The 15,554-nt window shown below is 41.8% G+C and overlaps 1 protein-coding gene across 5 annotated transcripts in view; it reads right to left on the bottom strand.

The window, feature by feature from the left end:
* tmem117 (transmembrane protein 117) overlaps nt 1-15,554 on the bottom strand; it is a 41,498-nt gene that overhangs the window by 13,775 nt on the left and 12,169 nt on the right. For all 5 annotated transcript variants that reach the window (XM_029433579.1, XM_029433578.1, XM_029433580.1 and 2 more), the window contains one exon: nt 8,547-8,679. In XM_029433579.1, the coding sequence (XP_029289439.1) occupies nt 8,547-8,679 (133 nt within the window). The remainder of the gene's footprint in view (nt 1-8,546; nt 8,680-15,554) is intronic.

Here is a 15,554-nt window from a genome sequence, read left to right as displayed (position 1 = left end):
CATTTTCTGGCCGCCAGCAAACACCAATAAAAATGTTTTCGATTGCACAGAGGGCTCCGGAAAATCTCGCCTACAACCTTGCTAGTGTACAGTTCACTTCCTCTCTCTCTGTATTTTGCCTTGATGGTTATATTTAATTTAATCTTTTAGCTAATTGCATTAAGAGTTCTATTTGGTGTGCTGTTCACTTTGTAAATGAGACGTCTAAACAATCTCTTGAAAAGCAATGAAGGGTAATACTTTTAAGTTATTAGTTAATGTAGAGGCTTTAATAGGTGTTCCTTTTTTAATTAATGCTAATTGCTTGTCGCTTTTCACGGCATAATAAATGCTCTTAGGCAATAAAGTACATTGATGAGTAATTGTGGCAAGCCAGTGACCCGAAACGCCAACTACCTGTTTAGTGCAATTGTGTGAGAAATACTCTTCCTTGGAAGCAAACATTGTAAATCATACGTCGTCAATGCAGCATGCATTTAACAGATTTGACAGGATTTTATTGACGAAAACGTGCAGTACCGCTGGTGACGTATTGCATCGCTCAAGCCCGCAAATAAAACAGCCTTGATTGGAATGGTGATTTATATCTGCATTAAGTCAGTTAGACATTCAGTGGCTTGGCACTGCTCCAGTTACCAAGGAGATCCCATTCGGAGTCATTTACCCGCAGGAAAATTCTGATCGATACTTCTGGAAATGCTCTCTGGCTCCACATGGCTTTAAATCAAAAAAAAAAGAAAAGAAAAAAAACTAACCCGCCGCCAACCCCCTGCCCTCATCCCATATTTAATTGAGCAAATGTTACCCCTGTGCTGAAAGAGAGGGTTTTATTTTTTTGCAGAGCACCTATGATGAGTTTGGGGACTCTTCGCACTGCATGATCAGAGGCAGAACTCTCTGACTTATTCATGCTGACTGAAAATTTAATGGCCTTTAGAGCCGGATGACCTAATGAGAGAATTCAGTGTAGTGGAACATCAGTACAGTAGCACCATGAATAATCAGCCCCAAAATGGCTCCCGTGGCTTAATCGCAGAGCCAGTGGCAGTGTCAGTGCCAGAACGGCCGGCTCAGCCAGCTTTGACCCTCTGAGGAATGTTATCAGGTTTCCAACACTTGTTCAGACAAAATATTCAAGGACATTTCAATGCCTTTCAAAGTCTTGTTCCGTCACATGCAAAAAATTACAATTTTGCGCTACAAAGGGTAAAGAGTTATAGAGTTATGAGTTTGGATGTTACCCCTGTTCGACATGAACTATTGAAAAAGGCCATTTTAACGGTTGCAATAAAGTTGTCATCTGCAGGATCTTTACATTTTTATTTGTGCTTCATTTATCTTTAAGGCCCTGTAACACTGTTCCGTATGGCAGAAACGTACGCTGGCGCATATGGAAATTAGCATTTACAACGTATATGAACGTATACAGAGCCTATTGATGGCGTATCACGTACTCATACAAAACGTATCAGAGCGAATAACCAACGTATTCGACGAATGCCCAACAGATGCCGTGAAAGGTTTTTGAACATGCTCAAAACTAATTCACGGCCTCAGCGTTCAACAACGTACACCAGCGTGTTGCCGATATTCCACATACTGCCGGAATACGTTTCCGCCATACGGCGAAGGAATACGCTAGGAATGCGTTATGCATCTGTTGGGCATTCGTCGAATACGTTGGTTATTCGCTCTGGTAGGTTTTGTATGAGTACGTGATACGCTATCAATAGGCTCTGTATATGTTCATACATGTTGTATATGGTAATTTCCAAATGCGCCTGCATACGTGTCTGTGTGACAGGGCCTTTAGTGCCAAGCAGTCAGTGATGTTTCTGAGATTGCTTGGTTAAAACTGTGTTTGGCACTTTAATATCTTATTGTATTTTATTTTGATACAGCTGGAGTTTCTGATGGTATTCCTCTTTTCTGTCTGCTCAGCTAACACTACACATGTTCACATTATAATTCTTCCATCTATATTCAACTATTGTTGTTTTCATCATACAATAATTAAAAAAAACAATCTGGTGCACAGTAGGTGTACTGTGCACCAGATTGTTTTTTTAATTACATATAGGTTGGATATTGTTTTATATTAAGTTGTGATAGACTGGGCGGTAATTCAATATTACAATATCTGATTATATAGTTAGAGCGTGGTAATTAGGTCCAGCAATGTGAAGCTGCAACTATTGATTATTATTTCAGAATTGATTAATCTGTTGGTTAATTAGAAAATGAATCAATTGAAATTTCCCAAGGCCCATGGTGATGTCCTCCAATCATTTTTGACAGACCAAAACCTAAAGATATTTAAATCAGGGCTGCAGCTAAAGATTGTTTTTAATATTAATACAGCTGCAGAATATTTCTTTGATTTATCCATCGAAACAAATACCCATCATGTTATCTCAAGAGGAAAAAGTGGCGTATCGAAATTGCCCGTTTTGTCTGAATAACAGTCCAACATTAAAACATAATTAGTTTAGTATAATATGACATAAGAAAAGCTGCAAAACCCCACAATTACCCGTTTTTGACGTTTTGACTACAAGGCTTTATAGTCCCATTTCACCAACAACCCACACTGCCGCATAGTGCCAACAAAACCTTTCCTGCTTTGCTATGAACCAAGCACTTTTGTACTACTCCATATATTCATCGATGTAAAGAAAAAAGTTTAACTCAAGGATTTCCAAGACCTATGGGAGCCTTGATCACTACGCTTATAAAACAGCCCGCTGAGAGAGCTTTCTCTGACTCATCAATACTCTGATCTCCATACATTTGTTCACCGTCTGCTTGGGCATTTAGTTCTTCAAGCCGAGTTTCATAAACTTGTTTTCTCTGTCAGACTGCCAGTGATTTAGTGACCGTGGCAACTGAGTGACCTCCTCTGCCCTGTAAAGGCTGGATTCATTCAGAACATTAAATTGCGACCTTGGATGGCTCCACATTGAAATACATTGCCTGTCCCACACCCCGCGCACAGCAGTACCCACCGTCGTATTTACCGCATACAACGGCGAGGAGCTGTAGTTACCAGGGAGCGTAAAGATGTCAAATATTCACTATCGCTATCGCATCTCTCAAGGCAACTTAAAAACGTAAATCTTAATTCATCACTCAGCACAGAATTAGCCCATGTGCAGTTTTACAGTGGCTGGAGGTTGAGTCCTTTAGTCCTCATCATTATGCTACCTCAGGAGTACGAGTGAATACCATCAGGCGCTTTAGAAGATCCATAGAGGAGGACGAAATTATTTGTCCGTGCCTTTCAAATAGTATATCTGATTGTGATGTGACAATGTTAATATTTCTACTTAGTTAAGGTTAGAAGACCTTAACTAAACGGGAAACGAACAGCAGTCGACCCATCCGTTGATCCACGACGTCCTTCCACTGTGGAATTTGTCGCTCTGTGATAACATCCCCTGAGTTATTACTAATTACTTTTATTATGTTTCGCTCATGTGAACACCGTGTTCTGGTTGAGAACACTGAATATACTCCGATCGGTATCCTCCATGTTTGCATGGTGCTTTCTCAAGCCAAAGTTTGAAGCAGTTAAGTCAGTAAAGAAAAAGAAATATGATGATTGGAATAAAAGTCACAGGATGAGAAGGAGACACACAAAGAAACCTGATGTGACGCAGATGATCAGAAACCTGAGTAATAATAGAATCATGTAAACTGGGACATGAACATGGGTTCCTTTACGTTTCATGTAAACGTCACATCCACTTTTTGTACGTCAGCTAAATGAACTGTAATGTAATCCAGAATGTAAATGTGTCCAGATATGATAACGTAAAAGTACTCATTTGAAAGGTATATCAACTGTTTTAAATGGTATTTTCAGTTTGAGCATTCTAGACTAATGGTAAAAAAAACGGGAAGCTTCAAAATATATATTATCACTCATTAATGGAAACATAAGGAAGAGGTTGTAAGAAGACTGAGTGTGGCTGTGTGTTATTAGACCCAAACATGAGCACATGCACGGACAATCCATCTGTCCCGCTACAACACCCTTCCCCATCTTCCATATACACACACGCACATTCATCTATAATATCATACATATCGTATATTCCCAGTGGACGTCCACCGCTGTCAAGGTTTTGGTGTTTATTGTTTACAATGTGGCTGTTTGGCTTCATATGACAGTGAGGTATGAGGAGGACCTGGGCTGCAGCCACTGCTGACGCTCCTCCCTTCTGTGCCAGAAACGAGCAGGATAATATAATCAGAGAGGAAATGACTGACTTCACCGCTTCATACAGCTCTCAGTTTGCTTCAGAGGTATTCTGAGAGAAGAGAAACTGACTTTGGAGGGAAAGCTTTACACTAAATGAAGATTAGTTCAATACCTAATGAGTCATTTTCGAGATACCAACGTAATGTGCATGTGTAGGAGTGTGAAAGACAGCAGCAGATATGCCGTGTGGGTGTGTGAAAGTATGCGAGAGGCAGAGTGAGGAAGTGTAAGAAAGATCAATGAATTTAGACTGCAAGACATTAGCAACAGGTTTCTATAACAAGTCTTAATAGTAAAGCTGTTTCTAACAATGTCTAGCAGGGTATTTTGACATATTATGACAAGCAAATGAGTGAATTTAAACATAGAGATGTTGAAGGATTCTTTTGTTCACAGCTGAAACTAATGATTATTTTCATTGTAGATTCATCTCATAGTGATTCTTAAACTCTTTTGTTGTTTTATCTGACCGTCCAAAAGCCAAAGATCTTCAAATTTCCATGACATGACAGAAAAGCGACGAATGGCACAATTGAGTAGCATGAAGCAGATCAATTGTGCATTAAAAATTATTTATGAAAATCTTATTTTTTGTCAATCGACAAAGCTTTTCAGGTCCAATCTCATTATCCTACATGCCTTAAAAAATGTCTTTTATAATTTAATAAACACAATGTCCAGTAATAATAAATCTGGAATTTGTTATGTGGTTGTTTTTAAATAAACTGTTATTACAAAAATCCATGTGTGTGTGTGTGTGTGTGTGTGTGTGTGTAATTTGAATTGCTGAATTTCAAATTGTAATCCCGTACACAACGCCGATGACCATCTATATGTACATACAGCGAATCTATATCTAAAACATTTCAGCATTAGATAAGCTATTGTTAGAAATGTACGCCGTTGTACTGTAGTTAGCAGAAAGTCCCATGTGTGACTGCAGGCAACAGGAGGCATCTACATACCACAACATGCTATTTATTCAGCCTTTTAAATCCACTTGTCCATGGTATTACCCCAGCTTAGTGCCAGACAAGCAAACAGACAGACGAGGGGGACGAGCATGCACGCAGCACAAAGGATCATGGTAAACAAAAGACAAATACCCTCATACGATGGGGTCTAATCCCGCTCACGGTATCACTGTGGTCAAATGCCACTTCTATCCCTCCCTGCTCCTCATCAAAGATATCCAGCAACTGCAAACCTCCCTCCACCCCACTCCTCCATTGCCCAGCTTACCCCCTTTCCCCCCCCCCCACCCATGCATCTATCCTTTACTGGGTAACAAACTGAAGTATAGACGTTATTTTTACAGCTTTACTGTCCCACTCCAGCTCCCTAGTAGATCCCTCCACACTCCCTCTCTCCCTCCTTCCTTTCACCTTCACTTACTTTTCCACCCCCTTTCCCTAAATTAGTCGTGATTAATGTGTACGCCGCGCATTGGGCCGTCTTAATTAAATAACACCATCTAATTAGGGGCTGAATTTCGGCTGGTAATGGCGCCGTAAAATGGCGGAATGGGATTGTGCGGCGTGACAAAACATTCATGAAGTCCGTCAAACTCCCTGGGCGGTCACACTCCCCTGGTTTCACACAAACAGCCCCCTCCTAATCTGACAGTTACATTAAAATGCAAATAGCCCAGATGTGAGGGTTTGGTAACAAGTGTGGCTTACAGCTCCCATGGTGCCACAATGGACAGGCTTTCCCCCTGATATGATGCATGCCAGGTAACAGGTTGATAGCTGTTGACCTAGAAGTGGCTGTTTAAATATTGGCACTGTTGGACATGTGTAAGATTACACAGTCTGGAAATCTCATTGAGCGGAGAGATAAAGGCTTTGATGAATCCATTTTACATGACTAATCATGAATAAATGCATGTCATCCGAAAAGATAAACAATCTCTTATCGGCGATTGTTTACAGTCCTGATGGCGCGGTTGATCTTTTTTTTTTTTCCCCTCGTGGATGTATCGCCGGTTTTAATTAAATCAAGCTCAAGACCGACTGAAAGGTCAAAGAAAATTAAAGCATATTAATGAGCGGAGGGCACGGGCGGCATACAGCATCAGGTCAGGGAGACAGACGCAAACAGCCCCCCGCTGCCACACTCAGACACACACACTCTCTCTCTCTCTCTGTCTTCAACAGATACATGCATGTCCCGGCTAACTTGAGCAAGGTGTGAGACGTGGACAATGTGTGGTTGGTGTGTGTGTGTGTGTGTGTGTGTGTGTGTGTGTGTGTGTGTGGGACGCCCTGTCTAGCCTCCTGAAGAGCATCACCTGCAGTGCACCATCGTGGCTAGATGTCAGAGCCGGCTAACCCTTGTCAAAATACCCTTTAAAAACCCTTGGGTGTTATAATACCTCACAGCGGCTTGTTCTTGTAGTACAAATGAAAAGGAAAAAACACTATTCACTCCCATAGAGGGGCAGCTGCAGTCACAAAGGGATATTGTACTTTGCCTTTGTGCTGTGGCAAAAGAGAAAACTACAACAGCCTCGCTGCGGGGAGAGGGAATGGTAGTGAGAGGGGGTGTTTGGACATAGATCAAAAGACTTAAGTTTCACTGCATCATTAGGAGCCGGAGCACTTCTCCCGCTCCCCCCAGACTCCCATCCTCTCAGCCACCTTTTTGCTCACTCTGCTGCATTCATGCTATCGCAGCCCGGAGAACGTCTTCCGAGGGGGCATCCCGGCAGAGTGTGAACATTGCTCTTACATGTCGGTCTTGAACAGAGATGTGAACACTAATGGTTTTTGGCAGGGTCTTGGTCCTCAGCGGACACACTGCTGGAACAGAAAGAAAACGAGGGGAGAAAGAGGGACAGGAGGGGAGGGGTTTGGGACAAAGTGCAGAAAAAGACCAGGTGTCTCGGGCAGCGGGCGGGTTCACTCGCTTTACAACAGCACCATCTGTCTTTGCGAGGAGAGCCTTGCAACTTCGAATAACTGATGTCGCTGCTCAACGCACAGTCAAAGCAAAGAAAAAGACATTTCAGGGATGAGTTTTAGTGTTGTGTCAGCCACTTTTTTTAGTTTAATAGACTGTCGTGGTTACTTCTTTTTATATCTTGACAAGTGATGCAGCTAACAAGAGCAGAGTGACTTGCAAGATGGATATAAATTATATATCATTTAATAAATTATATATGACATTTCTCAAAGATGTCTGAGTAACTCATTATTTTTCCTTGAGCATTATCAGAATGTCATGTGGTGAAACACTGACGGACTCAAACGGACACTTTTCTTAACATTTCAAGGAGCAAATGAGAGGCAGTAAAAAGGAAACCTGTTTGTGACAGATGCGCTCGGTGCGACTGCAAATGTAACTTTTCCCTGAGCAAGCAACATTTATCGTCTCAGCGGACCTGCCCCTCTCTGCTCAGCTGCTCGCGTTTCTTTTTTTCCTCGGCCAAACCACAGAGAATGGACAAGATGGATGCTGGTGTCACCGCGCTGGTCGGAGTGACAGATGGGCTGATTATACAAACTCATCCCTCTGGCCATAGAAAAACACAACACCTTGCCTGCAAGCTAATAGCCTTCATCTGCCTGCACCTTTTGGATAGTTGATGCTTGTTGTTGATATGGAAAAGCAGCTCTGTACGGACAGATCCCATTATATCCCTGGCCTCCCTCTTGACAGCTTGTGCCTGAATAGACACCTGCCACGCTGGTTTTTTTTTTGTTTTTTTTACAGCACAAATGTACAAAATGGTAAATCACCCTGTGGCGACCTAATGTATGGCTGGCTGGCTTCAAGGGCATGTTTTCCTTCCTCTAGACAGACACATTGCAAATGCATAAATGGATTCCTGTCACTGGCTTGATGTGTGGGTGTCAAGCTCTGCAGTGAGCAGTGGTTGCTCAGCAGGTACGCTGGGGCAACAGGAGCGCAAAACCAGGGCATAAACAAAGAGACGTGGTAAAAAATATTTTTTTTTTTAAATGGGTTTTTAGCCAGAGATGTGTCACAAAATAAGTCAAGATCATGGGAGAATAAGTGTGGGTGCTTGGGGTGATCTTTCAGGATTAACCACTCTCCTCTTGCCTGCTCCTACCTGTGATTTAAAGTCTGGGCTGATTAATCAGACTGCTATCGAGTCTCTGTTCAGGCGAGACGTTTAGATCAATCACGGCAAGCCAAAGGGGAGCGTACAGTGTGGCTCTTACAAATGGGAAGCAGAGAATGAGGGAAAAGGGGCATAGAGAGAGAGAGAGAGAGAGAGAGAGAGAGAGAAAGAGAGAGAGATTGAATGGCTTACTCCATGCTCCCAGCCATCAGCAGGAAAAGGTTGTAGATGTGTGAGAAGATGAAGAGGAAGAGGATGGCGCTGAAGAACATGGTCATCCAGGAGCCATGATCCTCGCGGAACATTTTCAGGCGCAGGTATCGACCTAAAGGGAGCATGACAAGGACACCGCTGTCAGTGGAGGTTCAAACAGCATGTCAACGTGCTAACATGGATGTCCAACAAGATGGAGATGAAAGTAAATAAATTAGTCACATCGATCAATAATGTCCTAGTCTGTCAGACACATGCCCTTTAGGCGTTGAAATTAAGATAAAAGACCACTTTGAGGTGTCAATTCAACGGCCTTGGAAGTAATTGTCTTATTCTGACCAATTTCAACCGTCACCGTTTCATCATCAACCCCAACAGAAAGTATTCCAAACACACACACACACACACACACACACACACACACACACACACACATCATTTCCTGCATCTGTTGGACGAGCTTTCAGTGGAGTGACGCTCGCTTGTGTTTCATGATGCGAGTTCTGCATGATTAGAGAAATTATTCAAACATTTTGTGACCTGTGGTGTCTTTTTTTTATACAATGCTGGCGTGGAATCAAATTATGGAGAAATATCTCTCTGGCAGAGCATGACATTGATTCATATATGCAGGTCTCGGCACAGAACACATAATCACACGAGCTTGTCCTCTGGTGGTGACAGATCTCAGCAGAACTCATTAAGACAACACGCTTTATTATATGACTTTTTAGTTCATTGTTGTACCTCGATAAGACTACAGATGCTTTTAGCTCCTTTGTGGCGAGTATGAACATAGTAACAGACTTTTTTTTTTTTTTTTTCTTGGCTACTCCAGATGAAAAACAGAGATATATTTATAGCTTTAATTCAAGGGCTCACATTTTGTTCTGGTCTGACTAGCATTATGTAAAACACATTACATAAGTACAGTATACAAAATAACATGTGTCATGTGATGCAATTAGGTGCGCAGAATATAATAGTCCTTGATCTACCTCCCACGCTGCTTGTGTAACAGAAGCGATCTACTTTTTGGGTGTCTGTTACTGCCACCATCAATCAGACCTGGGTCAAATAAGAGCTGCAAATAAAATAGATGAAATCCAACAGACAGATCTTCTTTTCAAAACATTTAAAAAGGCAGATATATCAAAATGTGAAGTTCTTTGTGTGGGTCAAGCTTCAAAAACACTCAAACCTACATTTCCCATAATGCAACCAATGATCCGGTTTGTTATGTTGTTCTGTTCCAATTATTTTGTCTCCAATCCAAAGATGAGATAACCTCGATGACATAACAATGACATCATCTGGGTTATTTTCTCAAACTTCACAAAGCTCCCTCCAGAAGCATGCATATATATATATATATATATATATATATATATATATATATATATATATATATATATATATATATATATATATATATATATATATATATATATATATATATATATATATATATATATATATATATATATATATAAAATGTGCAAATATTTGACAGCCAATTAATAATTTTCTAACACAATTTGAACCAGGTAAGTTAATATAACATTAATTTGGGTTTATGTACTTTCTACAATTCGATGTCTGGTCTCTGTCTAATAAAAAAAGAAGCATCACTTTGTAACACCGATGCACAACTGCAAGTGGCCTGGGTGTTTTTGTAGTTCCAAGTATTCTGTGTAGCCGATCGCTTCACGTCAAGTTCAGGAGTCCTCCTTTCAACTTCCTCACATCAATAATTAAAGCCCATCAATGTCCTTCATGACCTTCAGTATTTGGATCATGTAGAAAATTCTAAATTCTAGGGCTACAGCTGCTATTTATAATAATAGTTGTAATTGAACCAGATACATATTTAATCTGCATTTCGGTAAATATATGTATTGACTCAGTATAGGCAGATGGCCAATATTAAAGGACTTGGATTGGGGCCAAAAAACTTGATAGAGACATCGCTAATAAAAACAGTCCTCGTGCAGTGAACTGCAACCACCAACCGCTTCAAGGTTACTCAATTGACTGTTGACACAGAAGTAAGTCTACGATTAAGCTTGGCTATACACCTCTATTTCCACTACCTCACATACTGCACACACACACACACACACACACTTTGAGGCTCTCCCTCTGCTCAGCTAGCTGTGATCAGGTGCCAGAAGCGGCCATCTTTCCAGGAACAACTCTTTGTTTTTCTCTCTTCCAGCTCAGTCAGCATCCCTTTGAGTTACAGCTCCTCTGAGAACTAATTGTGTTTGTGCACACACACACGCACAGACACACACACACACACACACACACACACACACACACACACACACACACGAAGACAGAAAAGCTCCATTTATTTTCCCATTACAGCCTGGCTGGTTCACTCTTCAATAGCTTTACATGCTGTTCAATCTCAGCTTGCTCACTTTTAGTTTTTCTTTTACGCTGCGCACATAAAAACAAAGATGTTGAGATACCTACAGAAATGAGGATCCTTATCGAGTTTAAGTGCAGTTCTAATGAATGAACCCTCCTGTTGTAGGTTCAAATATATTATGCAGAAAAGTTTTTTATTACTTATTGTGAGCTTTACAGACGAGAAAATACACTTTAGTATTCCCTTAATAACAATGGTCAACATTACATTTTAGATATTTCTTTAGCTAAAGTAAAGTGGCCTAGTGTGAGGCCACACCATACGTCTTGCTCTGTGGTATTTCAGGGCTCATCACAGATGCATAATTGAATTGACTTGCATGGGTGAACTTAATTGCCTCCAGTGCCAATGAGCCCTGGCTTAGATGTAGGAGCACAGTGTGTATCGGCAGATCTGACTTTTAAAGTAGCACGCCGCGCCAGAGAGCACGGCCGCCCTCTCGCAGCCTATATGGGCAGGATTTAACTAGGGGGTGATTCAAGACTATTCAGCCAAGCTGTTTGAGTCACTGCACCTCCCGACAGTAGGGGACCTCTATAAGGTGTGATTCATGAGCACTGCCTACTGCAAGGCTCAGCCCGGCAGGGGACAACAACAACAACAAATAACATACGCACACATGGACAAGGCAGACACACACAGACACACACACCAAAAAAATAAAAATAAAAGTACACACTTTTAATCTCTTTCTTACTTTCACTCACCCACACTGCAAACACACCCGCTTCCATGGACCGAGCTCAAAAGAATGCAATTACAGTTTGAATACTAATTTTACAATATTTAGTATAGTTACCTCTAATGCTATTTATAGTGCTCCGTTTGGGATGAGATCATATCCAACATGTAGCTGTGTCTCCATCTGGTGGTGATAAAGGGACACACACCAGAGAGCTGAGTGGTATGTGCACAGATGAGCAACATACTGTGTCGTACCGTCTTTGGGAGGTCTTACATTAGAATCTTAGTCTTTGGGAAGAATGCATTAGACCATTTGAAAGGTAACTGTGTCCTCTGGTGTCATTTCATCCATGTCTGAATGCAGTGCAAGTTGTCATGATTATTTGCATTTGTGGAAAAACTAATAGTTTGGGGATTTATTTCCAATGATGTAAGTGTAGCCTACTCTACAGCCTCAACGGCTCATTTATGTTAAAACTAATGACCACACTGAGCACAATAGCCCCATTTAAGTAGAAATCTCTTCCACAATACCTTAAAATAATGTATTAACCGATGAACACTTTGAATCAAATCGCATGTTGTTTGGTCAGGATAAATTGCAGTGTCAGCGTGGCAGAAGAGTATCCATGCATTCCACAAAATCAGCAGATAAATCACAAATCCAGTGATACTAGCATTTCCATGAAATAAACTGGGCTTTGTGTGACTTTTATATACCGAGTTGCCAGTTTATTTAAGTGCTCCGGCTATAAAAGCACCAGATTTATAGGAGTAATCCACTCACAGGACACACAGAATCACGGGAACCAGACACACAATCGTAACAGCATAACCAGCAGACACTATCAGTTAAACAACCTGCACTGCGTATCTCCCATGTTTTAACAGTGTGGTTTTGTTTAATCCTCGATTTCCTGTATCACGCACACACGCACACACGCACACACGCACACACACACACACACACACACACACACACACACACACACACACACACACACACACACACACACACACACACACACACACACACACACACACACACACACACACACACGTCTCAGAGGTAAGGCAGTGCACCAACAGCTCCTGACAGATGAGAAGCACAGAGCTGGTGGTGGAGGAGTGAAGGCGATCTGAGATGTGATCACCGTCTCCATTCATCATGATACCACACCTCAACAGCAACAAGTTTGACACGGCTAAAAGACGTAAGTACAAGCTGAACCTGAAACACTTACAATATTTGACATAATATGCATTAAACTATTAAATAATTAATGATACAATAATGAACTCATTTTATTTATTTATTTGATGTATTCTTACTCAAACTTCCTGACCAGGATTGTTGTCAGTACGGTCTACAGTACAGAGCAGCCTTACTTTGTAGAAGTATTACTTGTGGTGAAGCGGGATGATAAAGATTCCTCCACAAAATAAGATATAAAAACGTTTCTGTCTTCCAGTGGGTACAGGGAGACATGACAGGTTGAAATGTGCTAAAGGTTCATTGTTAAGCTCCGCTCGCCCGAACAAGATGAAAAGTATTATCTGTGATTAAGTGCAAACAGAAGCCGACATATTGGAGGCAATAGATCAACAGTCCCCAGGTTTCATTGTTCGCAGCAGACAGTCGAGCCCCCGCTTCCTGGACACGCTGGTGACGCTCAGAGACTGTGGAGACAGCTACTGTAAATTTAAAAAGGCCCTGGGAGAGAGCGGGTAAACACATCTGACTCAAAGTACTCTCTGAGAGCAGGGCTTACCAGCACAGCCAATAAAACACACTACGACCTACATTATTCCGCACGTTATTAAAAAATAAGGATGCAATTAAGTACGGCATATCCACTGTGTTTCATAAAGCTCACATTTCATAAAGTAGATGGTATTAAAACATCATGATTTACTGAGAATTTAGCAGCGCGGCCTTCATGAGGTGAGATGACAGGGACGTAACACAATCATTTCTTTATGTGTGTTTTAATCTGTTGCTTACTACATAATATAATGCATGCAGTGCCAAAATGTAGAAAGTCAATTTGGTATCATTTTAAGTGTTGTATACTTTATCCATTCCTATCTGACACTTCAGGCTAAATGAAAGAAATAACAGGAACTCTTTGGCAGTTTTGTTTGACTGTTTAAGGGTACTCCACCAATTTGTACATGTCAAGGTCAATTTAGTAGTCACAGTGAGCGCTATGCATTTAGAGAAAACAGTTGTTTATTGTCGTCCGTGGCTCTGGAGGAGCTTTGACAAGAAGAAATACTCTTAGAATCATTTTAACAGAAAGCTTGTGTTACAAACACGCAGTCTGAAAGACACGGGTACAAACAACTCGTCATTGAGGGTGTAACAAAAGACACGATCAAACTGCATAGTGGGTTAACCCAACCTAAGGGGCACCCCATAGGTGCAGAATCAAATGTGGACGCACTTCCTGAGGATATTGGCAGTTCTTTTTACATTCTGTCCTCTCTTTACATTCAGAGGGGTTTCTGGAGTTCCCGAACCAATCGACAGTATTCTGCAGCCAGTTTGAGAATGGCCAGTGGTACTGCTACATCCTGCTGGTTCTCTTCTCTCTGGCCCTTCCTGTGGGGATCCTGGGAAACATAGCAGCTCTAATCAACTACTCCTGCTTCAGGAAAACCTCGAGCACCAGCAATCTTTTCCTGCTGAACCTGGCCCTGTGTGACTCAGCCTGGATCCTCACCCTCCCCTTCACCCTCTACTTTACGTTCACGAGGCCGTACCTCGGAGACATACAGATATTCTGCCAGTTCAAGAAGATCTCCTTCAACATAAACATTTACGGAAGCATCCTCTTTCTCACTCTTATCAGTTTCGATCGCTACGTTGGGACGGTGCACCCGATCAGCTCTCTGCGCTGGTGGGACGTGGGTAAAGCCAAACTGTTGTCAATCTGCGCGTGGGTCGCATTGGTCCTCAGTTCCATTCCTGACCTATTTGTAACTTTTGCTATTCAGCGAGCAGAAAACGCCACAGTGTGCATGGACCACATCCAGGGCCCTTTTGTCTATGTCAAGACGATCTCCATTATCAGAACAATACTAGGTTTCCTGCTTCCATTCAGCGTCATGCTGGCTTTTTACATAATGACAGCTCGTGTTTTGAGGCGTCTCCCGAGGGGTAGAAGGCACATAGGAGCCCAGCGTGCGGGAGGGAAGCCTCTGAGGCTCATCACTGCCGCCATACTCGTCTTTGTGGTTTCCTTTGTGCCGTACCACGTAATGATCATCACCCTGGTGTTCATGAGGATCAATAACCAGGTCACAACATCTAATACCAACGTCCTCTACGCCGCCTATGAGTTCTTCGAGGCCATGTGCGGCGTTAGCAGCTGCCTGGACCCTGTGCTGTATATTGTGGCGAGTGAGCAGTTCCAGAGGAAGCTGCTGGCCTTGAAAAGAGACCGATACAAGAGGCTGTGCTGCAGAGCCAACAGGAGGGTCGGGGTAATTGGGTGACTGAGTGGATCAAATGCATGACTTTTTTTGGCTAGTTACCTTGGCTGTATCACTGTCACGCATGTGCCAGTGGCAGATATTAATGGCACAATTATCATGGCCTACAGTGTGTGGATAAATTGCACTGTTGTGGAAATGGAATGAAAAAAGGCGACTGATGAATTGCTATCGTTGTAAACAAATCAAGGTTAAACCACATCATTGTGTGCATGACAAAAACATCGTATTAAAATGTTTTAAATGTATTGTACTTGGCAGTGGTCTCATTACACACATATTGTACTCTGAGTGATACATAATGTATAAATATATTAACACAAGTAATGTTGCAACTAACGACATTTTCATTATCCGTTATTCTG

This window comes from Cottoperca gobio, chromosome 6, assembly GCF_900634415.1.
Source record: "Cottoperca gobio chromosome 6, fCotGob3.1, whole genome shotgun sequence".
Lineage (NCBI taxonomy): Eukaryota > Metazoa > Chordata > Actinopteri > Perciformes > Bovichtidae > Cottoperca > Cottoperca gobio.
The sequence above is the reverse complement of the archived record's forward strand: the minus strand, read 5'-3'. Positions and strand labels throughout refer to the sequence as shown.